The sequence below is a fragment of the Durio zibethinus genome, chromosome 12 (genome assembly GCF_047325235.1).
Source record: "Durio zibethinus cultivar Kanyao isolate XHJ-2024 chromosome 12, ASM4732523v1, whole genome shotgun sequence".
Lineage (NCBI taxonomy): Eukaryota > Viridiplantae > Streptophyta > Magnoliopsida > Malvales > Malvaceae > Durio > Durio zibethinus.
In genome coordinates, this window is record NC_143173.1 from 2,135,311 (window position 1) to 2,148,064 (window position 12,754).

The following is a 12,754-nucleotide window of genomic DNA, read 5'->3' on the forward strand; positions in this document are numbered from 1 at the left end:
GACAAGAACCCCTACCTATATAAGCACTGCCTATCCCTTCGTTCACATGCAAAGACAAAGTCTCCAATAAAGAAATAGCTTAGTGTATTATTTTCCTTCTGCTTTCCATGGCAAGTTCAGTGGTTGTAGCTTCATGGATGGTTTTGTTTTTAGGCCTTGTCATGGCAATTTCGACTACTCAAGTTGAAGCTGCCAGGGCATTTTTTGTATTTGGTGATTCTCTGGTTGACAATGGCAACAACAATTATCTGGCAACCTCTGCTAGAGCAGATGCACCTCCTTATGGCATTGATACTCCTAGTCGCCGCCCCACTGGCCGCTTCTCCAATGGCAAAAACATTCCTGATTTTATCAGTTCGGATTTCTTGCTGTTACTTTGTTTCTCCCTTGTATTTTCAAAGCTGTCTATTTCATGTTAATTGAATTGACTTAATGTGTATATATATATATATATATATATATATATATATACCAGGTGATGCACTTGGCTCAGAGCCAACTTTGCCATATTTGAGTCCAGAACTCACGGGAGATAAGCTACTTATTGGTGCCAACTTTGCTTCTGCTGGTATTGGAATCCTTAATGACACTGGAATCCAATTTGTAAGAACAAAAATTTCTTACTCAATCTTCTCAAAACCCACATTTGCTTGACATTTATACAGTTCCAAGTCAATATGACAATGTCTAATGTCCATTCTGAATTGGCAGATAAACATTATAAGAATGTACAAGCAATTGGAATACTTTGAACAATACCAGAGACGGTTGGCTGACCTTGTCGGATATGATGAAGCACAGCGGATTGTAAGCAATTCTCTAGTCCTCATCACCGTCGGTGGCAATGATTTTGTGAACAATTACTTCTTGGTGCCTTTCTCTGCAAGATCTCGCCAATTCAGGCTACCAGATTACGTTAGATATCTCATCTCCGAGTACAGAAAACTTCTAGTGGTAAATTTTTTTCACCCCTTGATATAAATTTGTGTCATGGTAACATAAAAATGCACTTCAAAACTGTCAAAAATTATGTTGCAGAGACTACATGATCTAGGAGCTCGGAGGGTTCTGGTGACCGGGACTGGACCGTTGGGTTGTGTCCCGGCGGAATTGGCCTTGAGGAGCCCAAGTGGTCATTGTGACCCTCAGCTGCAACAAGCTGCAGCATTGTATAATCCACAACTGGTTCAAATGATAAATGGACTCAATGATGAATATGGTGAAAACATTTTCATTGCTGCTAATACACAGCAACAAACCAATGATTTCGTTAATAACCCTGGAGCCCATGGTAAGTAAATCCACATTGCTTCAATGTTTGATCACTTTTTATTTGACCAAAATAATACATATTTTTGTCGCAAAAAATGAACCCTAACAATTAAGAGTAATGAATGAGGCATTAATGAGATAAGACTGGGAAGAATTGATAGAAGGCAGATTGAGAAAGAGAGATGAGAGAGGATGAAGAACTACAGAGTGTGACATTTTGTTGACCTATTTAAAAAAAAAAAAAAAAAAACCCAATTTTTATTATTAAAGCAACCTACCCCCCATGTACAATCACCATGAAATTATGATGAAAGCCACCAAAGAATTTGGATTTTGCTCCAAAATTTTCTCCTTCAAAATGGGCAATATTTATTATAAAAAATATAAAAAATTCATCTCGATTGTAAATTTAATGTACTTGTTATTTTGTGAATTTTACAAACAGAATTAATATGATAATATATATTTTATGTTATAATTAAAAATAAAAAATCAATTAAAAATATAATTGATCGATATCTTTAAAGCTCAGATTTTATCTGGATCTAATCTCCTTTCTAAACACAAATATCTTAGTGTTTTTGAGTGCTATATTTCTTCTTTGCAGGATTTACTACATCAAAGGTAGCTTGTTGTGGCCAAGGACCCTTCAATGGTCTGGGATTATGCACTATGCTATCAAATTTGTGCCCGAACCGCGACGAGTATGCTTTCTGGGATGGATTCCATCCATCAGAAAGGGCTAGTGGAATTATTGTTGACATGATCTTGAATGGTTCACCAAATCACATGAGCCCCATGAATCTCAGCACCCTCTTGGCTTTGGACACCATGACCAGGACTTAGTTATTTCATTCTAATAAGGATCAAACAGCCTTGTGTTTTACCATTGTTGTTTGATTGCCATGCATTTGATTATTATGTTGTTCTTATGGTTTGAATTGTTTTCTTAATAAATTGTAATGGAATGTTTATTTTATGAGTAAATAAGTAGTTGCCAATTTATTTTTCAATATCTCTTTACGTTTGAAATTTCAAATCACGTTAATTATTTGTTATTGTAAAAAAAAAATGAAAATTGATACTATATCTTCTAAAATATTCATTTTTAGTGTCTGTTTGATCTCAAATTAAAAAAAAAAAATTTTGCTTAAAATTACTAAAAATAAATAATTTGAATAAATATGTTAAACTTAGCATTCATTATGTGGGTGAATAACAAAATTATTTTTTATATATAAAAATATGAATTTTAAAAATATTAAAAGTGCACGACATAAATATTTTTATAATTTTTTAAATTAATAAATTTACTTTTAAATATGCATAATTTTTATTAATTTTTTTTAAAAAAATTTGATGCCATTGATTTGTGACACCAATTCAATCAAAAATATCTTTATAATTTTTTTTAAACTGTTGTTTAGCATTTATTACTTTTTTTTTGGCCAATAATCAATAAGCTAGCTTAAGGAGTCGATATCGAAATTATTTTAAGTACCAAACCAAACCAACTTATCATTTTCAAGTTTGGTTTTATTTTAAATTTTTTATTTTCCTCAAATCTATGTTTGCATTGAAAACTTGGTTTCATGAATTGGACATCAACATGATATTAATTTGGATAATTACATTTCAGACTACAACGTTCATGTCTTTATCATCACCGCTTAATTTCAAATTAAGCACCTTATATGAAATAGACTAAGCATTTAATAAATTTTAATGAAGTGTTTGGCTTAACGTGTCGAGGAAAGTGGATGACTAAATTGACTAGATGATAGAGAAACTTTTTCATTTTCAAACATTTTTTTTATTAGGAAAATAAAATTATTTTTATTTATTTTAAATTATTTCATAATTTTTTAATGAGTCCATCATCAAAATTTTTAAATTTTCCCATTAGATAAAAACTTTATAAGTTATAAATTTAAAATTTAACTCAATTAATTAATATAAGTATCTAATAAATTTTAAATTCAAATTTTAACGTTTATAACTCTTTTGATTTTATTTTCAAGTTGCGATATCTTTTATTAAAAAAAAAAAATTTTTGTAGTTTATATGGAAATTTCTATATGTTTACGTGAATGCATGAATGTTGTCAAGAATCATTGAATCAAAACTTAGCTAGCCTTTATTAGCATCCACCAACCATTATTATAATATTGAGCAATAAATAAAATGAGGGATGGATTTGATCAAATACAAAATGGCATTTGAATGGTGGGTAGAGCAGGTTGCTTGGTAGGGATGGCATTAAGCTTAGACCAGCTGGAGAAACTAGCTTAGTATTAAATGTTATTGAAACATCAATGGTCGTCCTATGGCCAGAAAGGCAAAGACAAAAAACACGATTGGGAAAATCCTTATGGCCGAGAGTTAGATGAAATAAACAACAATCACCGTTCAAACATATCTTTTTTAAAAAATAATGGACCAATGCGACGTCTCATTACTTTGGTTACTAACATTAAAGGAAGAACATGCCAATTAAACATTAACTTAAATGATATGTAAGGATGTTAAGAGATAAAGTATGGGTAGAGTCGAGTATTCTCCATTCTTATCTCCAGATTTTTGTATTGTATTCATATCGAATAGATATTTAAATTTATCTTTATTTTTATTCTCATGGATATTTAATGGGTATGGGTAATTTTCATATCTATAACTTTTAACAAAAAATAAAAAACTAAATTTTTTTTAATTTTTTAATTTTTATCTTGTATATTTAGGTCATTTTTATAAATATATATTAATATTTTTTTTCAATAAAAATATTAATATTAATTAATCTAAAATACTAATTTATATTATTAATAAAAATCCATATACTAAATATATAAAAATATATATGTAAAGTATAGATACGGGACGGATATTATATTACCTATCCTTATCCTTATCTCATTACATAATAAAAATTTAAAATCATACACATCCTCATTCTTATACTCACAATGTGATATTTATTTCCATCTTTATTCGAATAAAAAATCAAAATTTTTATTGAATATGGATAAAATTGATATTTCTAATGATATGCATGTTAGAGAGAATTTTAAAAATTGCAAGTTTGATAAAATTTAAATATGTAATGTAAATAAATGTTGGAAGACTTTTAAAAATTGCGAGCATAATGTAAATAAAGGCTGAAAGATTAAAAAGTATATTAAAAAATGAAAAAAAAAATGAACATAGGCTACTTGGTATGCAATGTGAATGGCATTTAATATTTAATGTTTTTTGTCATGAAGCTACTTGGTATGCAATGTGAATGGCATTTAATATTTAATGTTTTTCATCACTTCAATGATTCCAAACACATCATAAACAGGCCTAAGGATCAATCTTGGCCCCTTGTAATTAAATTGTAGTCATCTACTCTCCATCTTTTGCTTATTTATTATTATTATTATTATTTAAAGTTTTTCCTCTACATTTCTACTAACAGGTTTGTTAAATGAGTCGAATTTGATTATTTTGTTAGTTTAATAATTTAAATTTTAACATTTATAATTTTTTTTATTTTAACATATGATCTCCATATAAAAAAAATAAATTAAAACTTGAAAAATGATGTTCCAAAAATGTGCATTGAGCATTTTTTTTTTAGAACATATCAAATGTTAGAAGTGGAAATTTTGAGAAAATTAAAAATCAATTTAAAATCAGTTCAAATTAAATTTAAAATCAGTGTATGGTTCAATTTTGATTTTTTTATTGATTCAAATTAATATATTAAATTCGAATCGAATTTTGAATCAAAATGTGAAAAAAAAAGAGACTAAATCGAATTATATATTTTTATTAGGTTTTATATATTTTTTATATTTTTGTAAAATAAAAATAATTATTTTATATTTAAATATATTAAAAATTATATTAAAATAATATATAAAAAATTAAAATTTTAAAAACCAATGAATCAAATTAAATTGATGGAATTCAATTTGGATCATATTAATTTAAAAAAAATTAATTTGAATTCGGATTAAATTTTAAAAATTTATAATATTATACATTATAAAAAAAATTAAACCAAATCGAATTTAATTCTAATCGATATCACCCTATCAAATGCTATACCTTTATAAACCACTGATCAATCATACTTAAAAGCATGATTTATTGAGTCATTCGTGCATTTGTTCAATATTAATGTCGTCTATATTATTTACTTTAGACATCGTGGCATGGCTTATTTTGCCAAAAAATTTTCTATTATCATTTACAATTTGTGCAGTCAATAAATTGATCATTGATGATGCTAATTGATAATGCTATTCTCCATCTTGTTTGTATGAATTTTGGACATTGGCTGATGCTTTGATGATTCTAATTTAATTTCTAAAACAAAAAAAGGGCTTTCTTTGAAAACCAAGCATATTGAAGATGATGGGCTTCCCAAGATCATACTAATAGTAAGTTACTATAGTGAAAGATATATCTCTATAAAAATCAGGCCACCAGTTCGACGTTAAGCCAGGAAGGCACCAGAGTCTTGAACACCGGCTAGAATATCTTAGTTATATGTCTGATCTATGGAATACTTATGTTTGATATTATCTTGATAAGTTAACCGATCCATACGCTGTTGAAAAATAGTATCAGATAGTATTGTCACGACTCTATCACCCGGAGAGCCCGAAACTGAAGCCGTCAGTTTCCAGAGCCTTGGCACTACTACCTGCTGTCTTCCTGGCTTAACGTCGAACTGGTAGCCTAACTTTTATAGAGATATATCTTTCACTATAGTAACTTATTATTAGTATGATCTTGGTTCAGTATAACTTTTTTTAGCTGAAGGAAAGGATCAATGATTTGTTTAACAGCTTAACAAGAATTTCTGATGCAGAGGATCCATAATATTATGGCAACTGCAGAGCATACTCAACTTGTATCACTGTAAACTATGGAATAGCTTGAAGAAAACATGAAGCTAAAGCTTTAACTATGGAAGAAAAGAGAAAGAATTACCAAAAAAAAAGAGAGGTTTTTTAGCGAAATATATTTTTATAAAGAAAATTTAGGGAAAGTTAACTAAACTTGTTCGAGACTTCAAGATTTGTTTCTTCATAGAGAAGGAACTTACAATTTATACATGAAAAAAGTAAAAGAATAGTAACATAATAAGACAAAGCTAAGACAAAGTATAATTACAACTTTACAAATAATTTAACATAAAATTAAAGTAAGATGACTCATCACTTATTTGACATAAAGTAAAGATAACTCGTGACATAAAGTTGTCATGATTTGACTAGACATAAAGGTGACTTAACTTGACATAAAGTTGATGAAGACTTAACATAAAATTATCTTGATGTGAAAGCATCATTATCAATTTTTAGAGTCTTATGGAGAAACTGAAAATATTACATGTAATTATACATAATTAGACTGAAATAGGGAATCTTTTGTCTTAGAGCACCATGAGTGAGCATCATTAGTTGAGAGAACGATAAGTGTGTTTTAAAAAAAGGTTGAGGTGCGAGTTGTCTACTCCTGGTGTGAAATCATAGCCTATGGTTTCTAACCATTGATCTGGATCAAAATCTTCAAAAGGGTCTTGAAATTCTTGTCATTCCATTTGTTGTAGAACTTCAGAAGATTTTCAGTAAGGATTCCATTCTACTGGTCCTATATGGTCAAGTTCAAATCTAGTAGTTTCAGGAAGAGGTTCTATCCAAGCATCATCAAGTCTGGTTTCATAAATCTTTTTTATCAATTTTGAGTTTGTAGTTGTATTTCGAAGGATAGTTTCCCCATGAAACTTCATCTTAGAGCTCTGAACAATTTTGCTTGGGAATTTTATGATTCATTTCATAAATTTATCTCTGAAATTTAATGTATTCAGTTGGGTGATTAAAAAGAGAATCAAACGGTGAATAACTCTAGGAGCTATAAATTGTTGCATATAGTACTAGGATTTTTTTGTCAAACAACTGTAAGATCTGTGAAAGATTAAAATAATATGAGGATCAGGAATAACTTTTATATATCTCTCATAGGTTTTGATCCATTAAATTCAGATTGGAATAGGTCTAAACCAGGTGAAAAAAAATTTGAGATGTTACTGACTAAGGTCCAGCTAGTGTTTGATAGGGTTGATGGTTGACTGCTGAAAAAGGTGAAGAAGAGTTTTAAGCTTTTGCTAGGAAGATTTTTTTTTCTTTTGCTTTTTTGAAACATCATCATCATCATCCAAGAATCTTCTATATATGTTTATCTAGCATTCTTTGCATTTGTAATTTATGTCCCAATAACAATATCTTTGTGAAGATCTGTATACGTATACAAGATTTTCATTGGACTGAAAGTGTGTGACTAAAATATCAAGGAGATCAACTTGACATCTTTGCATCATGAATTATGTTGAAAAGATTGTTGGAAGAGGAACATCTTTTTCTTTGTTGTTATCAAACTTAATTGTGACAGTACCATCCTGATTTGTCTTATAGGTTGGATCAAAATGTTGAATTGGTTCATCTTGCTTTCAAATCTTTTGATAACTTATCATCCATGTCTTTGGGAGAAGGGTGGCAAGTTTTTCATTTGAGATTTACTTTGAAATGTGAACATTCTAAGAGTTCGATCTGCTGCTTCTATTTTGACAAAGACAACATCATCAGAGTGTGAAAGAGATAAGTTAATGGCATGGTCTTGAACTCTATATGCCATATGGTAATGAATGGTTGCCTGGAGTCCTTTCATCTCTATGCCTACGATTTGGACTTAAACTTTTAAAGCATCTAACGGTGTTAGATCATGAAGAGACATATTATAATTTGGAAAAACTGTGAAAAAAATAGTTTTTGCATTGAGCATTGTCTCAACTATGTCAAGGACTGCATGCTTGTATTCTTTGAATCTTGTGTCCAATAAAGCCATTTTGGTACATACAGGAATACCATTTCGATCATAGAAGGTTAAGAATATTCTGATAGTACCAAAGTAGATATAAGTGTATCCTTGTTCTGACCACCATTAAAAAAATTCTTCTGAGATCTAAAGAGTAATAAAGTACTCTTGAGGTCTTGCTGGAAGAATGTATTAATCAAAGTTTGTGGCTTGAATATACTTTTTTGGAGCTTGGTATTTTGGTTTTAAAAGAGTTTTTAAAGATCTAGTAAGAGAAGGAGAGAAGTTTGAGAAAATTGTATAAGGATTTACAAGGGGAAGAACTATTTGTTGAGTTTTTTTTTTTCTTCTGGGATATAATCTACTTCATATAAGAACTTGAACTTAAAAGAGAAAGACTTTTTAAATACAAGAGAAGGATAAAAAGACAAACTAAAAGAAAATTTAGAAGAATAGGGTTGAGAACTAAAATTACTAGTAGTTGATAAATCTATGAAAGTAAGACTCTCTTTTGACTTTTCCTATCCAACTTCAATAATCAAGAATTAAAAACATATTCTCTTCTCGTTATCTTGGCAAGCTTCAAGCTCTGATACCATTTCTATACACATACAGGTCAGAGTGAGATTGGAAGAGGGTAAAATTATCATGGAGTTCACAAAAGTAGTGGAAGAAAAAGATAACATGATAATGTTAGGGAAGATGTTTGATGGCAAAATACCAAGTATGGAGGGGTTTAAACCATTTCAAGAAAATTTTTAAATGAATATTAGCTTCATAAAGGAAATCATTATTGGCAAAAGTGACAATGACGAAATTGAGTTCAAAGGAGTTAAACTTAATGGCAATGGTGTAGAGTTGGCATAAATATCATAAAAGAACCAAAGCTTCTTTGAATAAACCTATTGTATAAGGGAGTTATTTTTTTTCTTAGGATAGATGACATAATAGTCAAACTTTCCTGAGGGTTCACCAAGGAGATCAACTTATGGGTTTCCATTCTTATATCTTTCTTTGAGTTTTTATCTAAGATGATAAGTTAGCTATGTAAGATCTGAAAGAAATTCACTCATGTAATTGACTACACTAAGAAATTGTTGTACTTGCTTTTTTTAAAGATTTTCATCAAGAAAATCTACAAGTGTCTGAGCAATATGAGGTTGAGCTATGTACTGTCTATCTTGTAGATGCATGCCTAAAAAATTAATTTTTGAGGCACCAATATCATCTTTTTCTCTGAAAGTATTATTTCATACTGTTAAACAATTTGCTAAAACTTATCCAATAGCTGTGTATGAGATATGACATCTGGAGAGAACAGGAAGATATCATCAATGTAAATTAAGACATTATCAAAAATTGGAGCAAATATCTTCGTCATTACTTTCTAGAACAGTGAATGAGTAACTTTTAATCCAAAAGGCATTACTGTCCACTAGAAATGGTGTTGAGAAATGCAAAATGTCATTTTGTATCTGTCCTGTGGATGAATACCTAATTGCCAAAATCTTGTTTTGAGGACAAACTTTGAGAAGACTTTTGCATTTACCAAATTTACAAACAAAGTTTTTCTATCTTGAAGGTCTGAATCTTCTGAAGTGCTTCTTTTTCTTGTTGTTGTAAAATCGCTGATGAGAATGTATTCTCTACAGACTTTATCATCAACTCTGTTACCCTTCAAATTTTTTCAGGCTGTCAAATAACTCAAAAGATTTTAAGATCTCCACTTCCCTAGAAAGACCTTGTTATTGGTTTTGATATCATAACTAATATACCAGGCTAAAACTTAGTGGAAAATGTATAAAATTTGAAAGTTATTTCAGACCTTGGAAAAACTTTCCCAATCTCTTCACCCTAACCATTCAACCAGATGTTTTTCAAAAATTTAGACAAAAATTCATTCACTTCTCATGTGTAGAAAATCATTCAAAATTCTTCCAAAAATATGACCACTTACTTTGGAAAAATGTTAGATTTTTTATTACCCTTCTTTTCAAAAAAGATGAAAATGTGAATCCCACAAAAGTAAGTTATTTAGGCATGAACCCATATCATTTCAAGCAGGCAATCCAAGAATGTTCACTTCTCTAGACTCAAGGATTAATTGAACAAACCTTTTCTCTATGGGCATGTGAAGCGTTTTATGTCAACAAACTTTCAGAACAAGTTTGTGAAAAATTAAGATTGGTGATTAATTACAAGCCTCTTAACAATTTTCTTACAAATGATAAGTTCTTTCTTCCAGACAAAAAAACTTTGTTTACAAATTTGACAAATGCAAAAGTCTTCTCAAAGTTTGACCTCAAAGTAAAATTTTGGCAATTAGGTATACATCCACAGGATAGATACAAAATGACGTTTTGTATTCGTCAACACCATTTTTAGTGGACAGTAATACCTTTTGGATTAAAAGTTACTCCTTCACTATTTTAAAAAGCAATAACGAAAATATTTGCTATAATTCTTGATAATGCCATAATTTACATTAATGATATCTTATTATTTTTTTCAGATGTCACGTATCATACACAGTTATTGGATAAGTTTTAACAGATTGTTTAATAGTATGAGATAATGCTCTTAGAGAAAAAGATGATCATTGGTGCCTCAAAAATTAATTTTTTAGACAAGTATCTAAAAGATGGATAATACATAGCTCAACCCTACATTGCTCAAACACGTGTAGATTTTTTTGATCAAAATCTTTCAAAAAAGTAAGTACAACAATTCTTTGGTGTAGTTAATTACATGAGTGAATTTCTCTCAGATCTTGCACAGCTAACTCATCCTCTTAGATAGATGCTCAAGAAAGAACTACCCACGTGATCTCAGAAGCAAACAAATGCAGTACAGACCTTAAAGATAAAAGCAAAGTCACTTTCAACTTTAAAGATTCTTTCAGATGAAAAAAAAGATATTGCAGACAGATGTAAGTGAGCAGTTTTGGTCAATAATTCTTTTAGAAAAAAAGATGAAACCAGATAAATCTGTGATTACAAGAGTGAAAAATTCAAAGATTCAAAACTTCATTATCACTCTACACTAAAAAAGATTTTAGCTGTAAAGTATGAAATCCAAATATTTGAATTTCACCTCATTGGATATTATTTTCTTGTGAAATTAGATATGTCAACCTTTAATCAGATGCTCAATTTTAAAAAAAAAAAGATGCCAAATGCTCAGTTACTCAGGCTATCACAGTGGTTCTCACAGTATTCCTTCACTATAGCACATATAAAAGGTAAAGATAACCTCATTTTAAACATACTTACAAGATTTTCTCTAAAACTTCCTTCAAACACCTTGTAGATAATTCCAGTTATTTTCATGATGAACCCAACACCCTCTTATTCACAAGCGTTATCCTTTAAAAGTTCTCTTTTTCCTTCTTTTCAAAAATCTCACCTTGATGATGAATTTGATTTACCTAAAGAATTTTTTAACCTTTCAATGAAAAATCTTCCTCCAGAGTTACCAAAACTTCTTACCACTAAAACTTTTGACCAAAAGGCCCCACACCTTTTGCTCAAATACTAGTTCAAAATACTCAGAAAGTTTGAAGACACCTCCATTCAATCTCTTGGTATACACCCTAAATATCCCTCCATCCATCTCTTCAAATTCTCTGACCCACTTTGTTTCCCAAAAGAAATAGTTTATTTCATATGGTACCTTTGTCACCTTTACTATATTGCTATAGAATTCCCACTCCCAAAGCTCAAAACTCTTCTTCATTTTTTCCAGCAGTCAACCATCAACCCTGCCAAACACCAGCTGGACCCCAGTTAGCAACATCTCAAGTTTTTCTTCACTTGGTTCAAACCTATTCCAATCTGGATTCAATGGATCAAAACCTATGAGAGATACACAAAAGTTTTTTCTGATCCTCATATTATTTTAATCTTTCACAGATCTTGCAACTATTTGACAAAAGAACCCCAGTACTTTTCATATGCAGCAATTTATAGCTCACAAGGTTATTCACTGTTTGATTCTCTTTTTGATCACCCAGTTGAATACACTAAATTTCAGAGATAAATTTATGAAATGAATCATAAAATTCCTAAGCAAAATTGGCCAAAGCTCTAAAATGAAGTTTCATGGAGAAACTATCTTTCGGAATACAACTACCAGCTTAAAATTGATAAAAAGATTTATGAAATCAGACTTGATGGTGTTTGGACAGAACTTTTTCCTAAAACTACTAGATTTGAACTTGACTATGCAGGACTAGAAGAATGAAATCCTTATTGAAAACCTCATAAAATTTTACAACAAATGAAACGGTAAGAATCCCAAGACCATTTTGAAGATTTTAATCTAGATCAATGATTAGAAATCATAGGCTATGATTTCACACCAGGAGTAGACAACTCACACCTCAACCTTTCTCTAGAACACACTTATCATTCTCTCAAATAATGATGCTCACTCATGGTACTTCAAGACAAAAGATTCTCTATTTTAGTCCAATTATATATAATTACGTGTGATAATTTTTAGTTTCTTCAAAAGATTCTAAAAGTTGAAAATGATGCCTCAACATCAAGATAACTTTATATCAAGTTTTATCAACTTTATGTCAAGTCAAGTCGCTTTTATGTCTGTCAAATCA

General features: G+C 30.0%; 1 protein-coding gene across 1 annotated transcript; it reads left to right on the plus strand.

Annotated features, from left to right (window-relative positions):
- On the plus strand, positions 1 to 2,285 carry LOC111296466 (GDSL esterase/lipase At5g33370-like). The gene is made up of 5 exons (XM_022890784.2): positions 1 to 354; positions 476 to 603; positions 712 to 954; positions 1,039 to 1,291; positions 1,880 to 2,285. The coding sequence occupies exons 1-5, from the start codon at positions 108 to 110 to the stop codon at positions 2,116 to 2,118; spliced, it is 1,110 nt and encodes a 369-aa protein (XP_022746519.2). The 5' UTR covers positions 1 to 107; the 3' UTR covers positions 2,119 to 2,285.
- The last annotated feature ends 10,469 nt before the right edge of the window (positions 2,286 to 12,754 follow it).

Excerpts from the sequence above, each read along its gene's own strand:
- LOC111296466 (XM_022890784.2), top strand. The coding sequence starts at position 108 with ATGGCAAGTTCAGTGGTTGTAGCTTCATGGATGGTTTTGTTTTTAGGC. Across the intron at positions 355-475 it reads AAACATTCCTGATTTTATCA|GTGATGCACTTGGCTCAGAG; the intron begins GTTCGGATTTCT and ends TATATATACCAG. Across the intron at positions 955-1,038 it reads AGTACAGAAAACTTCTAGTG|AGACTACATGATCTAGGAGC; the intron begins GTAAATTTTTTT and ends ATTATGTTGCAG.